Source organism: Nannobrachium achirus, assembly GCF_963921795.1.
Source record: "Nannobrachium achirus genome assembly, chromosome: 6".
Lineage (NCBI taxonomy): Eukaryota > Metazoa > Chordata > Actinopteri > Myctophiformes > Myctophidae > Nannobrachium > Nannobrachium achirus.
The window spans coordinates 26,340,527-26,362,522 of record NC_137815.1 but is presented as its reverse complement, the minus strand read 5'-3'; the positions used below and the strand labels follow the sequence as shown (position 1 = coordinate 26,362,522).

Genomic DNA, 21,996 nt, shown 5'->3' with positions numbered 1-21,996 from the left:
GGGGTCGCACACCAACCACAGCCGATCTACAAGCTCGCATCATGTCACGGCGCAACGCGTTGTGAGCTTGTAGAGCTGCTATTTTTAGTGCAAGTCAATTATACTGTACGTATACTGTACTGTATGCGATGCGCTGTCTGGCTACACTGAGCCTGTGGTATGCGCCTGGACAGGTAGGCCAGAAGGCACCCCAAGATTTTTTTAAATGGGTAAAAATCTCATGTATAAAATTGCCAGTCTAGAACGTGAGTGCGTGTGTTCATGTGAGTGTGCATGCGTGTGTGTGTGCGTGCCTGCTTGAGTGTGTGTGCATGCTTGAGTGTGTGTGTGAGTGCGTGCGTGCTTGAGTGTGTGTGCGTGCTTGAGTTTGTGTGTGTGTGCGTGCTTGAGTGTGTGTGTGTGCTTGAGTGTGTGTGTGTGTGTGTGTGTGTGTGTGTGTGTGTGTGTGTGTGTGTGTGCGTGCTTGAGTGTGTGTGTGTGTGTGTGTGTGTGTGTGTGTGTGTTTGTGTGTGCGTGCTTGAGTGTGTGTGTGAGTGTGTGCACCGGAAATGTCAGGAGTAAAGAAGATAGACCTATTTTTAGTGTCCCTGTTGCCACAGCAACTGCACTCAGAGGCGGAGTCACTGTGGAGTCCCCTGCAGCACGCGCGCACACACACACACACACACACACACACACACACACACACACACACACACACACACACACACACACACACACAAAGCATGCACACGCACGCACGCACGCACGCACGCACGCTTGTGAGCTTGTAGATCTGCTATTTTCATCTGAATCTGCTATTTTCATCTAGATCTGCTATTTTCAAACATACTAATAGCCTACTTTAAGTATAGTTTGATGCCAATACTTTCGTACTTTACTCAAGTTCATTTAGAATGTCTGACTTTTACTTGAGTATTTCTATACTGCAGTATTGATACTTTTACTTGGCAAAAATACATTGAGTACTTTTTCCACCACTGACTGTAGTGAGTCAGATAAACACACAGACAGGATGGGGTGAGACACATAAACAGACAGACAGACAGACAGACAGACAGGTTTGTAGGGTGGGAGGATGGGGGTGAGACAGAGAGAGCATGGGGGGAGGGGATAATACAATTAACCACATGAACCCTAGCATCCCTATTCTGGGCTTTCTGTCGAAGATTTTTCACCCTTTCCCCCCTTTTCCTCTCGCTCCATTGGATCCCTGTCTAGTGTCTACATTGCAAAACGCTGATGTTGATTGGCCTACAAGGTAGCCAAAGGCAACCCTCAGAAGTGCAGACTCACTACCCCTTTTAAACCATAGTAGTCGGACTCTGAATACTCTTCAGACTCCACCTCATCCCGTAGCAGTTCTCATTCCTTGTATCCCTTCTTGCTACCTTACTCAAGAGCCTGTATAGAACTTCCAGCCGTGTACATGTACAATCTTTACTCTAAACATACCCAACATCATCTTAATACATCTGTCACTTTCTCCTTTTGCATAAATCATTTCATGCCCGTCTCACTGTTATCACGTCTCTGCCGCACATCATAGAGGTTATTGTTCCGACATTAATCTCACTTATTATTCTTTCAAACAATACAGATTATTTATTTTTTTGGTTTGTGCTTGTTTGCCCATCATTTATTTAAGGTTAAAAGTTCAGGTTTCTCTCATTCTCCAGTTCTGACCAGCACCTTGGGGGTTCCCACGGGTGCCTTGCATGCCTTTCCACCAACCACATTTCTTACTTGAGTAAAAAAGTGGTGCTTTTCCCACCACTGTTCTCTGTTGTATGACGGTGTATAATTAAATCAGGCTGTCTTCTGCTTCAGAATCAAGCACCACAACATTGTGTCGCTGGAGGACATCTTTGAGAGCACATCCCACCTTTATCTTGTCATGCAATTGTGAGTACACTTTATTCTCCCTGGTTCTTCGTTTTCTGTTATATAGTTCTTATTTGTATGGTATTGAAGGAAGCAAACATTCAAATATACTCACAGTTTGGGCTGGGCGAACGTTTGGAAATAGTGCAAATAGTAGATCACTATTTGTGTATGTCTATGCCACAATTGTACAATTACATTTTGTCTAATTTGTCTAATTATAAAAAGACTATTCAATTGTTTTCATGTCAATATTAAGGTATGTGTATAGAAAACAAAAATGCTTACCTACATAAGCAAAATTAAGTCGGGTTGTGGTTTACATTTTCGGTTAATTGTCCAGCCCTATAAGGCACATTGTCTTCAATCGGGTGCAGTTATTTGCAACAGTGAGTGTGATGCTGCGCTGTCACCTCGCAGGGTATCGGGAGGAGAGCTGTTTGACAGGATCGTGGAGAAGGGGTTCTACACAGAGAGAGATGCCAGCCAGCTCATCCGCCAGATCCTGGATGCTGTCAAGTACCTCCATGACATGGGCATAGTCCACAGAGACCTGAAGGTACACTACCAACATGAGTCCACACACTTGAACCATATGTCAAATCGACCGGCATCATCAGGAATCATGTGCTTCCATTTTTCTAAGAGATATATTCTATCGTTTAATTCATAATTCATTTATTAGTGAATTAATTTTCCACGTTCACCTGAATGGGAAAATGCAACAACTATTATTCTTCAACGTTATTCTTATTTTTCTCTCAGAAACCGTAGAATTGTCATCTCCACTCCATCCACTTCCTATTTTCAAATGGCAATAACTATGGATTGCAATGGCCAAATGAGATGCGTTTCTTTTTCTTTTTTTCATGAAACCAGAGAAAGCGTGTGCTTGTCCGCGATTGATTGGGGGATTGATCGAAAATTTGAAAAGAATTCTGTGACTAGTTGAAAGGGTAAAAGAATCGCTTCTAGTATTTTAAGGCCATATATCACAAACGCAGAATCCGATCAGCACCACATTTGGATCATACGTTGCATGGCATCCAACGCTATTCCTCCCAGTGTGTCCCTCAGGTCGCGGTGGCCGCAACCCATGACTTGCATCAGTGCAACCACTCTTGCGATTCCCCAAAATTGCACCTTTCTAGTTTAATTTCCTGTCACTCACCAATTCCAGATATTTGCCATTACTCCGAGTCCTGTCTGATGCCCTCCTCTTCCTTGTAGCCAGAGAACCTGCTGTACTATAGCATGGAGGAAGACTCCAAGATCATGATCAGTGACTTTGGGCTGTCCAAGATCGAGGACACAGGCAGTGTCATGTCCACCGCCTGTGGGACTCCTGGATATGTGGGTAAGATCTGCACCCATCTCTCTCTCTCTCTCTCTCTCTCACTCTCTAGGTCCAGCTAATATAGCTCATATTCAGTGTAAGTGTGGAGCACGTAGAGACTCTCATGTTGACCATAGAGTCAACTGCTAGTGCTTCACAAGTACAGTATATTGCTCTTACTTTAAATGGGTCAGTGACGTGACGCCCCAAAAAACATGTTTTTTAAAAAACTTTAAATAGCAGGCATAAAAATTATTTACTTTTGTTCTACTCACTCTCAACTTTATGGAAACACATTTTGTTTTTAGATATTTTATTGGAATCAGACTTTATTGAGCAGTTTGTTGTACTTGTGCCTAAAACCGTCATCTGGTGTGACATGACAATAATTGTTCATAAAATGAAAATGGAGTACACCTTTCTTAAGTTACTCACTTTATCAAAGTCCTTTATCATAACTAACCTGTGATCCACTATAGTTTTGTGAAAATTAATTGAATCTGTATATTTTTTTCATAATCAACACTCTGTGTGAGGCCCATGTTGTCGATCTTTCAACATATTTTAATTTTATTCTGACAAAAACTTTCTTTAAAATTACACAAATATTTGTGACTCTTCCTGATACTATTTTCTATGTAAACCATACACATTTTTTCGGTTTCATCATTAATAAAGGTATGATTTCTCACTATTTGGAATGTCACACCAGATGACTTAGTGTCACACCAGATGACCATATCTTCATGTGTCAAAGCAAACTGTGTTTTAACCTACCTATTAGTGAGTACTGAACTTTACTGATTGATTAAACAATTACCCAGGAAAAACAGCAACAGTAAAATTGCTTTAACATTAAATAACATGGCCTTAATATTTCTGAACAGGATAGTATTGTTGGGCCTTAACATAGGATAACAAAGAATTGTAGTAGTAGATGGATGATGAGGATGTGCACAGGAATGCTACGCACACCTAAGTCTTCTGCCGGCCCACGGCAGAAGGATCTTAAAGAGACAATAAGGTGCATAGCCACACTGGGAGCCAAGGCAACATTTTATTAACACCAATTATTGGAAACAACTCAGCATTCAGGTGTATTACTTTCCGAAGTCTCCTGAACTTGAACACAGCATTTTGAGTTGAACACATTTATTTACGAATCATGTCGTTACACCACATCTCCACTAGCTAAAGAGTGCTGGGTTGTGCAACTCCGAAAATAGCTGATCTACAAGCTCTCGCAGCACAATGCGTTGAGAGCTTGTAGATCAGCTATTTTCACTATGTTTGTCTCGGGTCCTACCTTATCTCATTGTCCAGTCCAGTGAGTGAAAGTACAAAAGTATTAGATTAGATTAGAATAGACATTTAGACTGCATTGTACATCAGCCAGTCACATTTGGTGAGGGTATAGACATTTAGACTGTATTGTACATCAGCCAGTCACATTTGGTGAGGGTAGCAAACCGTTTGCCCTGTTGCGGTTCTGCTATGCCACAGACAACTTCCTGCTCTTTGTAGAAAATGCAGTCTCGCCCCTTTGGCCAGACAAAACCATTTTTCATTTTTCCAAGTTGATTCATGCAGTTTATCTCTAGCCCCTCCTTATTAATGGTAACAATCTGCCCCACATATGGCTTTCCCTCATATTTGATTATGACAAACTGTCCTTGTGTGTATTCATCTGAGGAGGTGTCTGAATCCTCAGCTTGGGCCTCTCCAATAGATGCACTTGTGTCCAGCACCTGAGTAGAAGACCTTCAGGAGGAGACATTTAAATGTAATTTATTTGTCAGGTAGATTGTTTTTAGTAGTAAAATGTAATTACTAGCAAGTCCTCAAGTTTGCCAAGTATGTTATACTCACTGAGCTCCGGAAGCTGTTTTGGGCCTGCAGCTGACCTGGGAAGGGGGCAGTTCCGCAGATGGGCCACCACTTAGTTAAGGAAGAAAAGGAATGAATGGATGACATAAGTTACTTTATTGTCATTAAACAGGTACAATTACAGGTATCATAAAATTGGCAAAGAGAATGATTTAGTTATACTTACTCATCACTTGTCTTGTCACCTGGCACCTCAGCCCTGGAGACTTGGTCGAACTGTAATTTCCGTGGGTTGTGACAGGTGCAGATCTGAGGAAACTGGCAGAAACAACTCAGGTCTCTGTAAACTATCTTTCCCGGGAAGATAGAAAGAACCTGGTGCGTAGTGCTGATGCCAGTCACTGGACGCACTGATGCAGGGTGTCAATTGCATTGTCTTGTTTTCCTCGGAAATCATCAATAACTGGCTTGATGTGTGCCCACACAGCACGCTCATCATGGCGTAAGGACTGTGAAATGGTGGCATAGCACTGGGAGCCACTGACTGAGTAGGCAACTCCGGTATGCACTGTTGCCTGCTGCCTATTGCCACCAAAATGAAACGCCTGAATCTCTGTGTTTAGTTTACATGCATAGTTCTCATTGATTCATTCGCCCTTCCTCCATATCCATTCATTCATCACTATACAGTATGTTTGTGTATTTTGGAAATAATAAAATCACATTTTCTGTACCACCCATTTTCTGTTGTCAAGTGTCTTATATTAACTGCTTATAACGGATAGTTATTATAAAGTGTTACCACAATATAAGGTTTAGGTTTCTGTGAAGGGGTTTCTGCTCTGTCTGATGAATTTGCTGTATCACCGAATGAAGCTAAATTAAATTATGTAAAAATGTTTAAAACGTTGTTTTAAACATGTTAAAATGTTTTAAATGGACAAAAGAAACATGGGACTTGTTATTTATTGTTATGTCTGTAGGAAAATACAGTATATATCATCTGGTGTGACAATCAAGTCATCTGGCGTGACAAGCAGATATGTCACACCAGATGACGAAGTGTCACACCAGATGACGTTTTCTGCATTTAGGACTACCTTGAGGCTACCAGGTACACATTAGCATGCTAACAACATGCTAGCTATAACAAAACAACCTAGATTTACATGTAATTATGACCAAAGTTTCAAATAACTTTTGCTTTATTAATGAAAAAGGTGTCACACCAGATGACATCCAGAAGTGCCACACTTGTCAAAGTTTCAACAAGATGGCATTTCATGAAAATGTTAAAATCATAACTCACCTCAGACACCTGTCTTGCAGTTGTGCTGGGAGTGCTGAATAGCCTTACAGAAGAAGGACCTCTCTAGCCCAGTAGGTGTCCAAATTATTGCCTGTTTAATTTTTCCAAACTAGTGTCACACCAGATGATTTTGGTTTGGGGGACAAAATCTTTTTGATCAGAAATGACTGAAAACATTATGCTTGGACTTTGAAAAGATATAGGCTCACAAATAGACATTTTTTTTTGCCTAAATTCATTTTTTAGCAATTCTTTTTCTTAGTTTTATTCAAGTTCCCACTTTGAGAAACAAGGTCGGGACAGTCACACCAGATGACATTTACCATGTTTGGTTGAAGATTCTGAAGAAATGAGGAATGAAATGTTTTAATCTTGAGTAAGTTCACATAAAGCTTAATGTCCTGCACAATATTCAGAAGGTTTTTGACAAATATATTTTTTATTTATACATGTTTGACACCGAGGACAGCGAAAACGCTACGTCACGTCACCCACCCAAATGCAGCAGAGCTGCACACACTGGCTAAGCTGACCTCAACAGGCCCTCACCTTTTACATAACCACTACCGTTCTCTTTTCACGTTTTGTTGTGCGTGCGCGTGTGTGTGTGTGCGTGTGTGTTGCAGCTCCTGAGGTACTGGCTCAGAAGCCCTACAGCAAAGCAGTGGATTGCTGGTCCATAGGGGTCATTTCTTACATTCTGTGAGTCCAACAGTTATCTATCTATAAATGCATGGCATCTCTGTTTGTCTGTCTCTCTGTCTGTCCCTGGCAAATCTTGGGATCTGTCCAACCGATCGACTTCAAACGTATTATTTATGTGTCGGAAAGGACCTGAAGAAGTGTTGTGTACCCTGACAATGGGTACTCTGACAAGGGGTACAATGTTGTGAACATTGGATATTGCATGCCTTTCCAATGGGCATCAGCCTATAGTAATTGATGGACATTGATGGACATTTATCAAACAACAACAGGCTTACAGTGGTTCTGGATAACAAGTAAGGCTATAGGTACACAGCTGCCCCAAGACTCTGGAACAGCTTGCCCTTCATATCTACTCAGACCCAGGGTTGTCATTTGGGACATCAGGGGTTGGCAATCGTCACCCCCTAGTGTTCACATGTAACCTCACATGCAGTTAAGTCCCCATCTCTGAAGTGTTTTAGCAGATTTCTTCGCAATCGAGGCCCGTCCACCTACACGTGACACATACAATTTGGCCTTTTATTGTATGCAACCATTGATCTATTAACCACTTTCAACGTGGCATCCTAATTTCGGGAATGTCATTATGGGTGAACATTTTCTCCTTTCGCCCCCAAACAAACAGCGAAAATAGTGGATCTGCAAGCTCTGAAAACGTCGCTTGGCCATGCGTATAGGGCTTGTAGATCCACTATGTTCTCTATTTTAGAAATGAGGCTATTGTAACTTACCACCCTTTATTTATTTCAGAATTTACTGGCCTTCAATTCAAGTGGAGCTCGACACCATGGCATTTGACATGTTCTGTTGCTGTACACCCTTGTTTCTTCCTTGTGTGTTAAGCATGCTTTTTGAGTCATGGATATCGTTGCCATCAGGGCAGAAAGCTCTTTTCTCCATATTCAAACGTTTTGAGTTTTATGTAAATGAATGCCCTACTAGACCATACTACAGCGTCACACAAAAGTATCATCAAGTACAGACACACAAGCTCAAAATGCAGCGTGAAGTGACACGTTTTTAGCTTGTGAATCTGCTACTTTTCCTATTTCTTTATTTGAATCCTGAAAAGTAACAGTTTTGGACATGTGAGGTTTCCACGTGACAAGAGACGATTTGCATTTTTAGACGCTGTGTTACTCTTCTTCAGGCTATGCGGGTACCCGCCGTTTTACGACGAAAACGACGCCAAGCTGTTTGAGCAGATTCTGAAGGCAGAGTACGAATTTGATTCTCCGTACTGGGACGACATCTCCGATTCAGGTACCCACAGATCTCTGACATAAAGCAGAGATATATGCACTTGTGCAGGTCGTGAGAGTGGATTGTTTGTGAGGACAATTCCTTTTTTCGTTTTCAGCCAAAGACTTCATCTGCAACCTGATGGAGAAGGACCCCTTGAAGAGATATACATGTGATCAGGCCCTCCAGCACCCATGGTAATAAGAGTCACGTTTGTTATACCCTCTTCACCAAAGTACATGATTAGTCCAAATTGTTGCCCCAACTCATATTTGGTTTTCTGATGCCACTAAAAATGAAAGGTTTCATGGTCATGATTCACTAGGATCCTGGGTGGCTTGATTCTAGGCTTAAAATAATTCATATAAATATTTTAGCACTGGTCAAAATAGCAACAATAAAACATTAAAGCACATATTACCAGTAGAAAACTCACAGAATCATAGGCCTAAAGATAGCTCTCCACTAAATAGACTACTACAGATTACTACAGGCAGCAGTCTAATTGAGTTGCTGAATGCACATGGGAGCCGACACCGACAGACGGCTACTATGTTGCTAAAAATAAGCTTCCCTACAACCTGCGACCCGAAACGACTCATTGAACAGCAGATTTTCGGCACACAGATGCTTTTAAACACTAGTCAGTGTGATGGATTGCTGCTACCTGAAGTCATAGTGCTTTCTTGGGTTTAAAATGAGTAGACCCTGTATCTGATTTGTACTGTCGTGTCTTTTCCTATGCGAAATCAAACAATCAATCAAGCAAGCAGTTTCCAATTGAATCCACCACCAGCATTTCCTCTAAGTCTATCTCGTTGGAAATCTGCCTGTACAGTTGCTTCCAGGCTGTGGAGGCAGTAAGATAAACGCATATTTGCAGAGTTTGGTTAAAACCTTAGTCATAGGGTGTGATTATTAACCCATTTAGGCCTGAACACATTATGACGCAATATTTTATGCTTTAAATATTTAAAAAAATAGCAGATATACAAGCTCACAGCGCGGCACCGAGTGCCGCGCTGCGAGCTTGTAGATCTGCTATTTTTGAAAAATCGTGAAAATTAGAATTTTGACCCGATTCTATAAGTGTCTTTTGAATCCTTCTAAGATTTTTGGAAAAAACCTATGTTTCTATGTCAGCAATCTGGCCAGCCATCGTCAAAGAAAAGGTCCTTTTCACTTAAATGGAGCTCAGTTAGTCTGTTCTTGAGAGACTACTATGTCAGTGGTGCTCAAACCTTTTCATGTGAAGGACCCCCAAAATGATATTTAATTGGCCACGGACCCGCATCTCAAAATATTTAGTTCCAGGGACCACCCAGAAGAAAAAATTGAGTTACGTGAGACGTTCGCTTTAAAAATACATACCGGTATATTCAAAGATTTGCACACATTTTCATGACTTTTTTATAGCAGATCTACAAGCTCGCAGCATGGCACTTGGTGCCGCGCTGTGAGCTTGTATATCTGCTATTTTGCACTGGTTAAAGCATTCAATAATTCTAGGCCTAAATGGCAACACGTATTCAGTGGTATAATAATGTACTGGGGGAATAGATCCATCTTACCCTCTACCTCTTTGCAGGATCTGTGGAGACACCGCTCTGGATAAGAACATCCATGAGTCTGTCAGCGCTCAGATCAAGAAGAACTTTGCTAAAAGTAAATGGAAGGTCAGTGTCTGACACTATGGTAAAAATACATGTCCTCAAAAGATTTATTGGGCCATATCAAGTATGTGAACATGTTTGAAAGTGAATTATGCCTTTAAACCAGTGGTTCCCACTGGTTTACTTTTTTAGCTCAAGACCCAATAGAGAAATTATTACTGACGAGCACTAAGGGTTGAGGCATTACATTTTGTATAACATGTGAAAATTGTGAAAATAGCTGATCTATACACAACGCCTCACGTTTGATCTGCTATTTTCACAATTTCTGCCTCTAATATTTGGGGGTCCCGACCCACAGGTTGAGAACCAGTGCTTTAAAAAATCCTCTGCCTCCGGTTGTCTCTCCACACACACACACACACACAGCAAGCCTTCAACGCCACAGCGGTGGTCCGTCACATGCGGAGGCTACAGCTGAGCACCAGCCTGGAAGGCGCCAGTCACATGACCCCCGGCGGTCACATGAGTCCCGGCAGCCCCTGCCGTGGTCACCTGCTCCCCGAGGAAGAGGAGGAGGACGAGGACGAGCTGGGGAACGGGGAGGAGGAGAGCTGTGAGTTGTACCGCCTTGACAAGAAATGACAGGATCGCAATCATGATCATTTTGGAAAATAAATATATATGAGGAATGTTGATAATAATATCCTCTTGGCATATGCCTCGATATTATGAAGTCACTCCTCTCTGATTGTCTACAGGCCCACAGCTTGTGACCCCTGATTGGCTGCGGGTATAAACACAGACACACAGACAGACAGACAGACATAGATTTGGCTAATTGATAGATAGATAGATCCCAAATGCTTCTCCAATGAGCGCGGGGGTGGGGGTGGGTAGAACTTTGTACTGCCTTTGTACTGTCTGCGGCACAAATATGCGAACTCACTATATATATATAAATAATGAGGATAACATAGTGTTCTCGCCTTTCAGGCGAGAACACAACTAAGGTTTTCAAGTAAATGTAGTGGAGTATAAGTACAATACTTGGATCCGAGATGTAGTGGAGTTTAAGCAAAAGCACTGGAAATTGTTAACAGTCAAGTAAAGTACAAATAGCTCAAGATGTACCGTATTTTCCGGACTATAAGGCGCACTTAAAAGCCTTTAATTTTCTCAAAAAACTACAGTGCGCCTTATAGTCCAGTGCGCCTTATATATGGATCATTCATTGACATTGACATTCCCTTTAGCACAGCTCCATCTGTTTGATGCATAACGCAACGGTAGCGTCTATTATGTGCGCCTTATAGTCAGGTGCGCCTTATATATGAAAACAGTTTGAAAATAGACCATTCATTGACAGTGCGCCTTATAGTCAGATGCGCCTTATAGTCCAGAAAATACTGTACTTATAGTTACTTTGCACCTCTGCTAATAACCCATTGTCTCAATCCGTCCTGTTGTTGTTGTTCTCTCTGCCCCATCTCGTCCCCCTGTCCCTGTCCCCCGTCCCCCTGTCCCCGTCTCCTGTCCAGTGTCCCACTGTGAGGACGGGCGTCGAGGCAGCGTGGACCGGGACAGCCTGCGGAGCTGCACCTACTGCTGCCGACCGGCCAGCCGCGTCTGAGGAGGACACCGCCTCCCTCCGTCCCTCTGTCACTGTGGTGGATGGACACACCACCACCTCCTTCCAAATGGAGCCTCCTGTCCTATAGCCCCGCCTCCAGCCCCGCCCCCTCAGCACACCCACCAAGTCTTTGCCGGGATTGCAGAGTAAGAGCCCCAGGCAGCGTCCACAAAGTCAGCACTTCCCAAACTCGCGGGGTCGGGCCCCCGGTTAGGAGGGGTCCCCAAAGGATTTTTTGGGGGGATGATTAGCTTAATGTGCAACATTGCTTTCTCACTAAACAAACCAACGTACGGTATAAGTGTATACATGGTATCGGCACATTTCTAAAGTTACGATTTAATGACTTTTGAAACGATTAATACCACATTGGACACATTTGTCAAATGTTACGTAAGAAAGACGCAAACGCTGTCTCTACAAGCTGACTGTTAGCTTGTAGTTTGGCTTCGGTTTTCACAATATTTATCAGAGTCAAACTAAATGTAATGCCTACAATTCCAAGTGCTTATCAGGGTGAGGGGGTCCTAAGTTCAATTCTGATTCTTTTGGGGCGTTTTGCGGCCTGAAAAGGTCGGAAAACCCTACACTAAGTCAAAACCTGGAACAAAAACACCTCCTGGATGAACATAAAAAACACACATTTCCTGTTTTTTTTTTTGGGGGGGGGGGGGGGGGGGGGGGGGGGGCTAATAGCGCCTGGGTTCTGGGCATGTCATTGACAGGCGAACATTCTGCAAAAAGCAGCCAATCTACCAGCTCACGACAGCGCCAATGTGTGGCTAGCTTGTAGATTGGCTATTTCTTGGCAAAGCGATTTGGTGTAAAGGGGGTAGAAAAAAAGGAGGGGACCAAGTACAGACCCCTGGGAGACCCCACAGTCAACAAAGTATATCATATCGTCGTTGTCGGGTGAAAACCTTGTATGTCCCAAACCGTTCGTTTTGCATTTGCCATTTTAAAAATGATTTAAACTAGTGAAAACAGCCGATCTACAAGCACACAACGCCTCGCACCGCGAGGCGTTGTGTGCTTGTAGATCGGCTGTTTTCACTACTTTTGTGCGATGGCCTTGTATGATGAAGCAGGGCTTTACTTTGCGAAAGAACATACAAATTTTAAACTTGGAGATACAAGGTTTCCACCCGACGACGACGACGATATGGGTTGTTGCTCGGAGCGTCCACATCAGGTGGCAAGACGTGAATGAGGTTAAAAAACGCTGGTCGCTGGTTAGAAAGTACACGTATAGCAACGCCACGGTATCGAACACAGTCTCAGGAAGAAAGCAAAACCATACAGCCGTATCACGGACGAAGAACAGGCCCGGAGGCAAGTGTTCTCTCAATTGTTTTCCCATTTATCTCTCATATCTACCTCTATTCATGTGTGTCATTATCTAGATCCATCTGACCCATATACAGTAGGCTCTGTTGCAGAAACCAGAGGAAGAATGATTGTGTCTCTTCCCGCATGTGTGTGTATCCACTTACCAACAGTCTTCCTACAGTATATAGGAAAACCAATCACTGAGCTTGTAGTTATTGCCATAAACAGAGTTAGTGCTATTGTTTTTTGTTTGTTTTTCCTCCTCCATTGTCAACGCCACTGACACCTTTCAGTTTGTTCAGGTTCAAGTCCAAGTTACTTTTATTGCCACACAACCAGGTTGGTGGTATTTAGTTTCAGCACATAAAATGTTGCAGCTCTGACAATGTAGACATTTGCACCCATTGTCACTTGACAGTGGTGGACAGTAACTAAGTACAGTACATTTACTTGAGTCGTACTTTGTCCAACATGGCTCACTGTCTTTTTTTTGAGCGGTGGTCACACCGTCTCCATAGCGTGGCCGTGTGTGTATCCGTGTCTGTCTGTGTGTGTGTCTGTCTGTATGTAGCCTCTGGTGTATGTAGCCTGAGTAGTACCCTGGGTGACCAGAGAGGTGCTGTTGAGTCTAGCCTGGCCTGTGCATCAACTGCAATACACACACACACACACACACACACACACACACACACACACACACACACACACACACACCCCCCCCCCCCCCCCCCCCCCCCCCCCCCCCCCCCCCCCACCGCTCAGTTCACACGCGTGTGATTTTTCCTTTTTTTTTAGCCTTCATCATCATTGTCGTCAAGTATTGTTAAAGGGGTATTTCACAGTAAAACACTTCTGGGTTCATTTTAACGTCCTACTCGTGCTATTGTGTGCACTCCAGACAGTTTATAAGTTGCCTGATTCAATATTTAGATATTCGATATTCATTATGATCAGACGTGCCCCTCTCCTATATAAGCCAATTCAACTTCAAACTTTTTAACCATGTAAGACTAATTGAAAACACATGTCCATGGTTCTGGTGACTGAAACCAGGATTTTTTTTTCTATTGTTCTTTTTCTAATCCTAGACATTTAAAATTGAAAATGTTAATGTGGAGAACATTTCAATAGGCTTATATAGGGGGAGGTCTGGTCTAATAATAATAATTGAATTGAACGATGTCTGAAACTGTCTGGGTTGCACACAAAGGCCTGAGTAGACATTAAAGGCATAGTGTGTAACTTTCCTGTGCTTACATACAAAACAACAAACACATTATTACCAATCATTTCCCTCTGTACCAGCAGTCATCAACTACTAGAGTAGTGTGGTGGGCAGTGTTGATTTTGACAGCAAATGTTAATTTAGTTTTAGTCTTAGTCTTTTGAATTCAATTTCATTTAGTTGTATTCATATTTTAGTCGTTTGAAATATTTGAGTTTTAGTCATATTTTAGTAATTCGATTTTTTTTTTTTTTTTTGTCAACTAAATATAAGATTTTAGCCGACTAAATCTACAGTTGATTTTGTCGACAAAAAAATATTTTGGCAGGCCTTGATGGTGTCGTAATGCCTAATTTTACACTTGCCGGTGTGCTGAAAACAGCAGATCTACAAGCTCACAACGCGACACAGTGTTGCGTCAGAGCACAACACCCGAGCGCAAACCAGGCATAAAACGACTTGTTCCTCCCTAATGTTTTAGTCTAGTTTTCATTTGCTGACATTTGTTTTTCGTCATCTTAAGCCCGATTCACTTATGTAGGGACCTCTGGTGATTTGTAATAATCACAGAGATTTTTTTTTTAAGTAACACAGGCCAAAGGTTCATAATATGCCTTTAAAATGTAACCTATTTAGCAAACCTTTAAGGTTTAAAGCCTATAGTAAAAGGAATGCTTGCGGTCACATTGATGATCAGCCGTTTGTTTTTAATTTGGCATACAATAAAGAATAAATCAGGTTTTATGGGTATGTTCCCTCTATTCTGTCTCAGTCTGGGTTCGTGAGGAACGGTTCTATGGCTGCATGTCTTTGCTGGGAGTGGGGTGGGGAGGGGAGGGGAGGGGGGCTAAGGGGCGGGGTGCTGGGAACAGTGAAACGTATGAATATCATAAAGGGAGACTTGTTTTTTTCTTATGGCTGTTCTGTTATCAGAGGTTCAGACTGAAGTCCCTGTCGGAGCCTAGAGGAATGGGACATTTCCTTTGTGGGCTTGTGGCCACACACAGACTTTAAGGGTTCAATGTCTATAGCGCCCTAACTATAATAGTTATCGCTTATTAATAGTTATAGTTATATAGCAAATTGCTTGCTCAGGGTGGGGGCCTCAGACCTGTGAGGTATCCGCTCGGGTTCACCTCGGGTACAGGTTCTGCTCGGGTTCTCTCTCTCCTCCCCCCCACCCCCCCTCCCCTTACCTCCCCCTTTCCCTCCCCCCACCCCCCCCCCCCTCCCCTCCCCCCTACACGCGCATGCGCATGCAGCGCCTGTGTGTGTGTGTGCGTTCGTTCGTTGCTTCGTTCGTTCGTTGCTTCGTTCGTTCTTGCACATACGCATGCAGGACCTGTGTATGTGTGTGCGTGTGCCCCTTGTCTCTCCCTCCCTCCCCCCCTTTCCCTTGTCTCTCCCTTGTCTCTCCCTCTCTCCTCTCTCTCTCCCATGGCTCTTTAGCCTTTTTAATGTGTCTTGAAATAACTTGTTATGATTTGACACTTTAATAAAATTGAATTGAATTGAATAGTCAAAGATGATCATGTGAGCGTCCACACGCGGTTGAACGATAGTGTAACAGTGGCACCGAACATGCTGCAAACACAGTCCAGCTGTGTCAGAGCCCACACACAGAAGCAGAGAGAGAGAGAGAGAGAGCGCTTGTGCATCTGCTTTTTTCATTTAATCTCCCCTTGCCAGCGATTTTGAGCGTTTTTACTAAGCTTTGAAGATCCATAGACTTTTTTTTCTAACTCGCATGTAAACAAAGGAGGTGACGTTGGAACCTTCTATTTTTCTTAAAAAAACAAAACAAAAACAAACATATCCGCATTCATCCAGTCTTTAGTTAGGGTCCGTAGAAAAAAGCTTATTTTGACCAAAAAACCCATCTGGGAAAAGATAAATAGACTTTTCTAAATCCATTTGCATGGAAGCCCGGGTAAATTTCTGGATGACGTCATTTTCCGTTGCATTCTGGGATTTGTAGTCCTGGTATCACTCACGGGTGCAGGGGAGCGCTCGCTAGCTATCATAATCCTGTATGAAATTTAAAAAATTGGCGCGATGGACAAAGGACAAATTGACACGATTTCTCGTCGTTGGCATTGAATGACTTTGCCTATAATTTCTCATTAATCGTAAACACGGCAAAAGTTTGGATTCATGGGAAATTGCCAGTCATAAGGCCCATGCTGGATCTGACAGGGGGCCGGGGGCCATGATGATGCGTGGCCCCCTGTCCAAGGGACAGGGACCTCAGTGTGGACTCTGGGCCTGATCTGTACGGTGCACCTCTAGTGGAAGACATTTTTGGTCTATACTGTTTGCATGTCAATATGACCTGGTTAAATATGTTTACAATGAATGACGATGATCAATAAGTATGAACATGACATGAATATTATTACTCTGTTGTATTGAAAAAAAAATTATGTGATACTGTAACCTGAAACTATATAATGTGAAAGTGAGTAAGTCCAGAAGTAACGTGGTTTGACAGAAGTACAACACAGCACAGTCTGGACACAGAGGTTGGAAGGAGTACAACCATTTGCGTTTCTTTTCTTCTTCTTCTTTTAATTTTACTGGAGTGAAAGTAGCAATACCACAATGTAGAAACACTCAGTTACAAGTAAAAATCCTGTATTCAAATTTTACTTGAGTAAAAGTGCAAAAGTATTGGCATCAAACTATAAAAGTAGTCATCATGGAGAATGCTCCATTTCACACGTTCTTTTCAAAATTTGTCAAAATCTTTCTACAAACTCACAACGCGTTGTGAGCTTGTAGATCGGCTAATTTTCAAATATAAAAAGTATAAAATAGGGTTAATGTAGAGTATATTTTGTAATAATATACATTTGCAAAGTAACATAATTCTTCAAACATTGTAATGGAGTAAAAAGTACAATATTCGTCTCTGAGATGTAGTGGAGTGGAAGCATGAACCATTGAAAAAATTGACAATCTCAAGTAGAGTAAAAGCAACTCGAAACTATACTTAAGTACTGTACTTGAGTAAAATGTACTTTGTTGCTTTCCACCACTGGAAGCTAATCCATAAGTTGTTGAATATGACTTAACCATGGGTTATTTCCACTTTAAAGACAGTTACCTTGAGTCAATCTTGAGCAAAGCATTCATAGGGAAAGGTCCACTCCATAGTACAATACAGTAAAAAAGTAAACAAAAAGGCAATCGCTCTGGATTTACATGACTATAGTTGTGTAAAACAGTGCTTCTCAACCTCTCCTGGGTCAAGGCCCACTGGAATAGCCTCCGCGGCCCACCCATCTGAACACACTTAACACACTGCAGCATTTCAGCGCATGTCTATTTGTTTCCCGGCTTGGATCAATGGAAGTAGCATTAAAGGTTCACAAAAAAGGTCTACTTCACCTATTTTCAACTTTATATCTTCAGTTGGTCCTCACTAATGCTCATTAAAACATTGGCACCATTTCTGTCTTCTGTTATGACATTTATTTTTACATTAGTTCCTTATTATAATGCTATTAATATTGCAATACCCCCCAGGCTCAACAGAGGGCCCCGACCCACAGGTTGAGAACAGCTGGTGTAAAATATGCAAACTGTGTTTGAAGGGCTTTGTGTCAACTGTAAGATAGTGATGACTTTGATGTTGTTGCTGTCGGGTGGCAACCCTGTGTGTCCAAAACCCTTACTTTTCAGGAAGTGGAATAAAATAACCTCTGTTCCAATGTAGTTATTATTCAGTCACAAGCTCTTGTTAAAGGAGAATTCCGGACAAGCCGGTTGCTTTCCGTAATCTGATGATATAATATCCCAGAACAAGTGGCCTATAAATAGGCTATTATTTTCCCACCGCAACTCTGATTGCGAGCAGTTGGGTTTATCGGTAAATCTCTTATTTGTATCGCTCGATTTCGTGTTTGTAGATATCTATACTTGGTAATGACTACATAATGTCCACAGTGTTTTTACTTCCTGAAGTCTTGCTGAACGAGATTTCACCCATGACTATGGCGGCTCATTTGGAACACAAACACTGTGGAGAGTATTTAGTCCTTATGAACAATACATATCTACATAATATACAAATAAGCGATTTACTGATAATAATACTCTTCACACTTGTATTGGTTCAATATTCATTTTCGTTACTTTTGCAGGCCACTCTTTTACGAAGAAGTATAGGGTGTTAATTTACTAAAAGAAAAATACACTAAAGCTGGAGATACAAGGTTTCTGCCCGACAGCGATGATAACCTGGCTATTATGTTATGTTTGGTCATTATGTTGAACCTTAGGATTGGTTTCCACTTATTTCTTTCTAAGGGGCTTATTTAACCATTATAAACACGTATAAATAGATTAAGGAAACACATGTATATTATTATATATATACTACAAGTATATATTGTATATCCTTTTTTTGTAAAAGCTGTTTTGAGCTACAAATGTATGGATGCAATGCATCATGGGTTATTGATCAACACGGCAGAAGAAAAACAATGATTTGTAAACACAGGGACATGATTGCAGGAAATGAAATAAAACTTCCTTGTCTATGCATTGTGTGTTCTCTCCCACTGTCTGCCTCTCGCAGGGAAGCTATATATTCTGTCTAGTAGCTATAGTGTGGGAGTACAAACATTTAATTTGTACTGAAATTAAAATGAAACTATCTTCTGTACTCTCTGGGCGCTTGGGTGACGCAGCGGTAAAGTAGCTAGCTATCCACCGCCACGGAGTCTGGGGGTTCGAATCACCGTAGTGAATCCGGCTTTGTCGGGTGTCTATACAAACACAGAGGCTGAGCTGGGAGGGTGATGTTTGTCACTGCATCTAACACAGTATCTCTGTAGCCATTAAACAAAATGGGTATTTCTTACATTGATGCTCCTACATATTATCATGCAAGCACCAGTTAAAGTTACTTTCCATCCCACATCCCATAACCCACACACTGCACATCATTTCGGAGCTCATATCTTTGAACGGGTAAGGGCTAGTGTATTATTATTTACATAAGCAAGGCCTGCTATGAATACATATGAAACGATTTCAGCTGCTCAAAGAATGTACTTACAATACAGTACAGCACCCAAAACCACGGTGACAAACAACAGTATCAGATATCATAGTGGAGGAGATTACAGATAATCTCACCCGGCCCATTCAGGTGTGGCCTACTTCCTGGAGCCAAAGCCTGGTTCAGGTTAAAGTTGCGCCCGTGCCTGTGTGTGTGTATGTGTGTCACCAACACAATAACCAGGCATACCAATACGGACAGACACACAGTGCTGAGGCCATAGTAGGATGGCAACTACCGGTACCAAGTCGGGGAAGGTCACAAAGTACATTTTTACTCAGTACAGATTTGAGGTACTTTGTGTGTCCCCCATGTCCATATATGGTCATTTCAGTCCAGAATGAACAGGTTTTATCTGTCCGTAAATGTGTGTCCCATGTCCCCCCCCCATGTCCATATATGGTCATTTCAGTCCAGAATGAACAGGTTTTATCTGTCCCGTACGTCCAGAATATGTGTGTAGTGTCCGTCCCGGTCTGATGATTGGATGATTAAAAATGTCCCTAAAAATGAGGATTGGTCAAGCACATGACAATCCGGCCCTCCAGATAAAATCATTCATTCATTCACAATTCTGAATTCTGTAGCTCTAGACAATTTTATACTCAGATTCACCAAATTGTCATGTGAAGCTTGACCAATCCTCAATTCTGCATGCACGGGACACGGGACAGACACAATTGACCAATCCATGCTCAGTATTTAGTCAGACGTGTACAGGACAGACAAAGCCACACCTTGGAAGCGGCGCTTCACCGCTTCAAAAAGTAACTAAAATAAAAACTCTTAATCAAATAAATTGTTATTTTTCCTTCATTTCTTATGTACCACTTCTTATGTTCCACTCCCAGATGTTTTTCCGCCAATTGCACCTCATTGGCTAAGGGCCCTGCCTTTGTACTGTCTGAGGCGGACTTGGTAAATAAATAACGAAGTAGTGTTCTCGCCTTTCAGGTGAGCCCTCAACAATAAAGACATGGTGTGGCTTGCGTGTATCAAAACAGCAACCTGGTATCGCAGTGGAAGCTTGTGATTGGCTGAACCGGAGGTACGGAGAGCTCCGTTGTGTTCACCTGGACCGCGCGGAGGTGACGAAAATTCGGGGGGGCTGAAGATTTACTATTCTGTCCATAACGGCACATAAGTCGGTAACGGCACTAATTAAGAACCATTATCATAGTTAAAATATTCCTACATTTACAGTAGTTTAGGCATTTTGGTTTGATAAGGTTGTGGGCAGAACAATTTGTCCTTGTTTGTTATTTGACTATTTTTACTTTAATTATAATTAATAAAGACACTTCATAGTTAATTAGTGATTAAATAGCCTATGTCATGATTGCTAGATCAGATTGTGTTTATAATATAGCGCCGGCGCATAATTAAAGACACTTCATTGTGAATTAGTGATTATAATAAATAGCCTATGTCATGATTACTAGATCAGATTGTGTTTATAATATAGCGCCGGCGCGCCTCCGTCATCTCCACCGAAAACAAGCGCTCCCCCCTTGTTCCATTGTCGGAACCTGGTTGCTGTTTTGATTCACGCGTGTGGCTTCCATGGTCTGCCGTCATGGTGATGATGTTATACTGATGACATCATTGTCGCACATCGGTGTTGCTAGGCATGCTGGCAACCGATTGTGTAGTGTGTGAGGTCAGAGCAGAGCTCTGCTCAGCATATATGAGGTGTGAAGTCACTTCGTTCCACCGAGACTAGAAGATTAAGTGTCCCCGTGTACAGTATATGAAGATAGTGTTGAGAGGGAAAAGCATACAGAACTTTGGGAGACAAGGATTACAGGGAGCCTCAACAGAACCTACAGCTCAGTCCCCATCACAGGCCTTGTATAGCAGCAGCTTTGACCATGAACCGCCACTCCCAACCTTCCCAGATGAAGGTCTCCTGTTCTGAGTGCACTTTTGTGTCCCATCCGAGTTGCGACGACATCTACTGCCAAACACAGAGGGATCATGGAAAAATCTGTTCAGAGGCAAGTCTGCAAAAGGTCAGCCCCGTGACCAGCCGTAAAGAAGGAGACACAGACCCTAAAAAATCTCATCGAAGTCATCAACAGTTGACAGAGAGTTCAACTCAACCAGCATATGTAAAGGCACATCAAGAGGTTTACACCGGAAAGAGGGATAACATCTGTAAACAGTGTGACAAGAGTTTCAGTAATTTGAAGACACACCAGCGTACCCACACAGGAGAAAAACCTTACCACTGCAAACAGTGTGACAAGAGTTTCAGTCAGTTAGGTGACCTGAAGACACACCAGTGTACCCACACCGGAGAAAAACCTTACCACTGTAAACAGTGTGACAAGAGTTTCAGTCGTTTAGGTGTCCTGAAGAGACACCTGTCAATCCACACTGGAGAGAAACCTTTAACCTGTGAACAGTGTTACAAGACCTTTAGTCGGTTTGATGAACTGAAGACACACCAGCGTATCCACACAGGAGAAAAACCTTTTCACTGTAAACAGTGTGACAAGGGCTTCAGTCAGTTAGGTGGCCTGAAGAGACACCAGCGTAGCCACACTGGCGAAAAACCTTTCATCTGTAAACAGTGTGACAAGGGTTTCACCTCCTCAGGTAATCTGAGGAGACACCTGCCCCTCCACGCCGTAGAAAAACCGTACCCCTGTAAACTGTGCGACAAGAGTTTCAATGACTCAGGTAATCTGAAGAGACACCTGCGTATCCACACAGGAGAACAACCTTTCCGCTGTAAACAGTGTGACAAGAGTTTCACTTTCTCAGGTAATCTGAGGAGACACCTGCGCCTCCACACCGGCGAACAACCTTTCTGCTGT

General features: G+C 42.4%; 1 protein-coding gene across 1 annotated transcript in view; it reads left to right on the top strand.

Moving 5' to 3' along the window:
* Positions 1–11,552, top strand: part of camk1a (calcium/calmodulin-dependent protein kinase Ia) — a gene marked incomplete at both ends in the record, with an annotated part of 62,448 nt that extends 50,896 nt beyond the window's left edge. Inside the window, 9 exons of the mRNA XM_080728890.1 lie at positions 1,831–1,905; positions 2,305–2,443; positions 3,115–3,241; positions 6,983–7,058; positions 8,215–8,327; positions 8,425–8,503; positions 9,895–9,982; positions 10,349–10,535; positions 11,461–11,552. Coding sequence (XP_080585016.1) covers positions 1,831–1,905; positions 2,305–2,443; positions 3,115–3,241; positions 6,983–7,058; positions 8,215–8,327; positions 8,425–8,503; positions 9,895–9,982; positions 10,349–10,535; positions 11,461–11,552 — 976 coding nt within the window. The remainder of the gene's footprint in view (positions 1–1,830; positions 1,906–2,304; positions 2,444–3,114; positions 3,242–6,982; positions 7,059–8,214; positions 8,328–8,424; positions 8,504–9,894; positions 9,983–10,348; positions 10,536–11,460) is intronic.
* Positions 11,553–21,996: the final 10,444 nt, after the last annotated feature.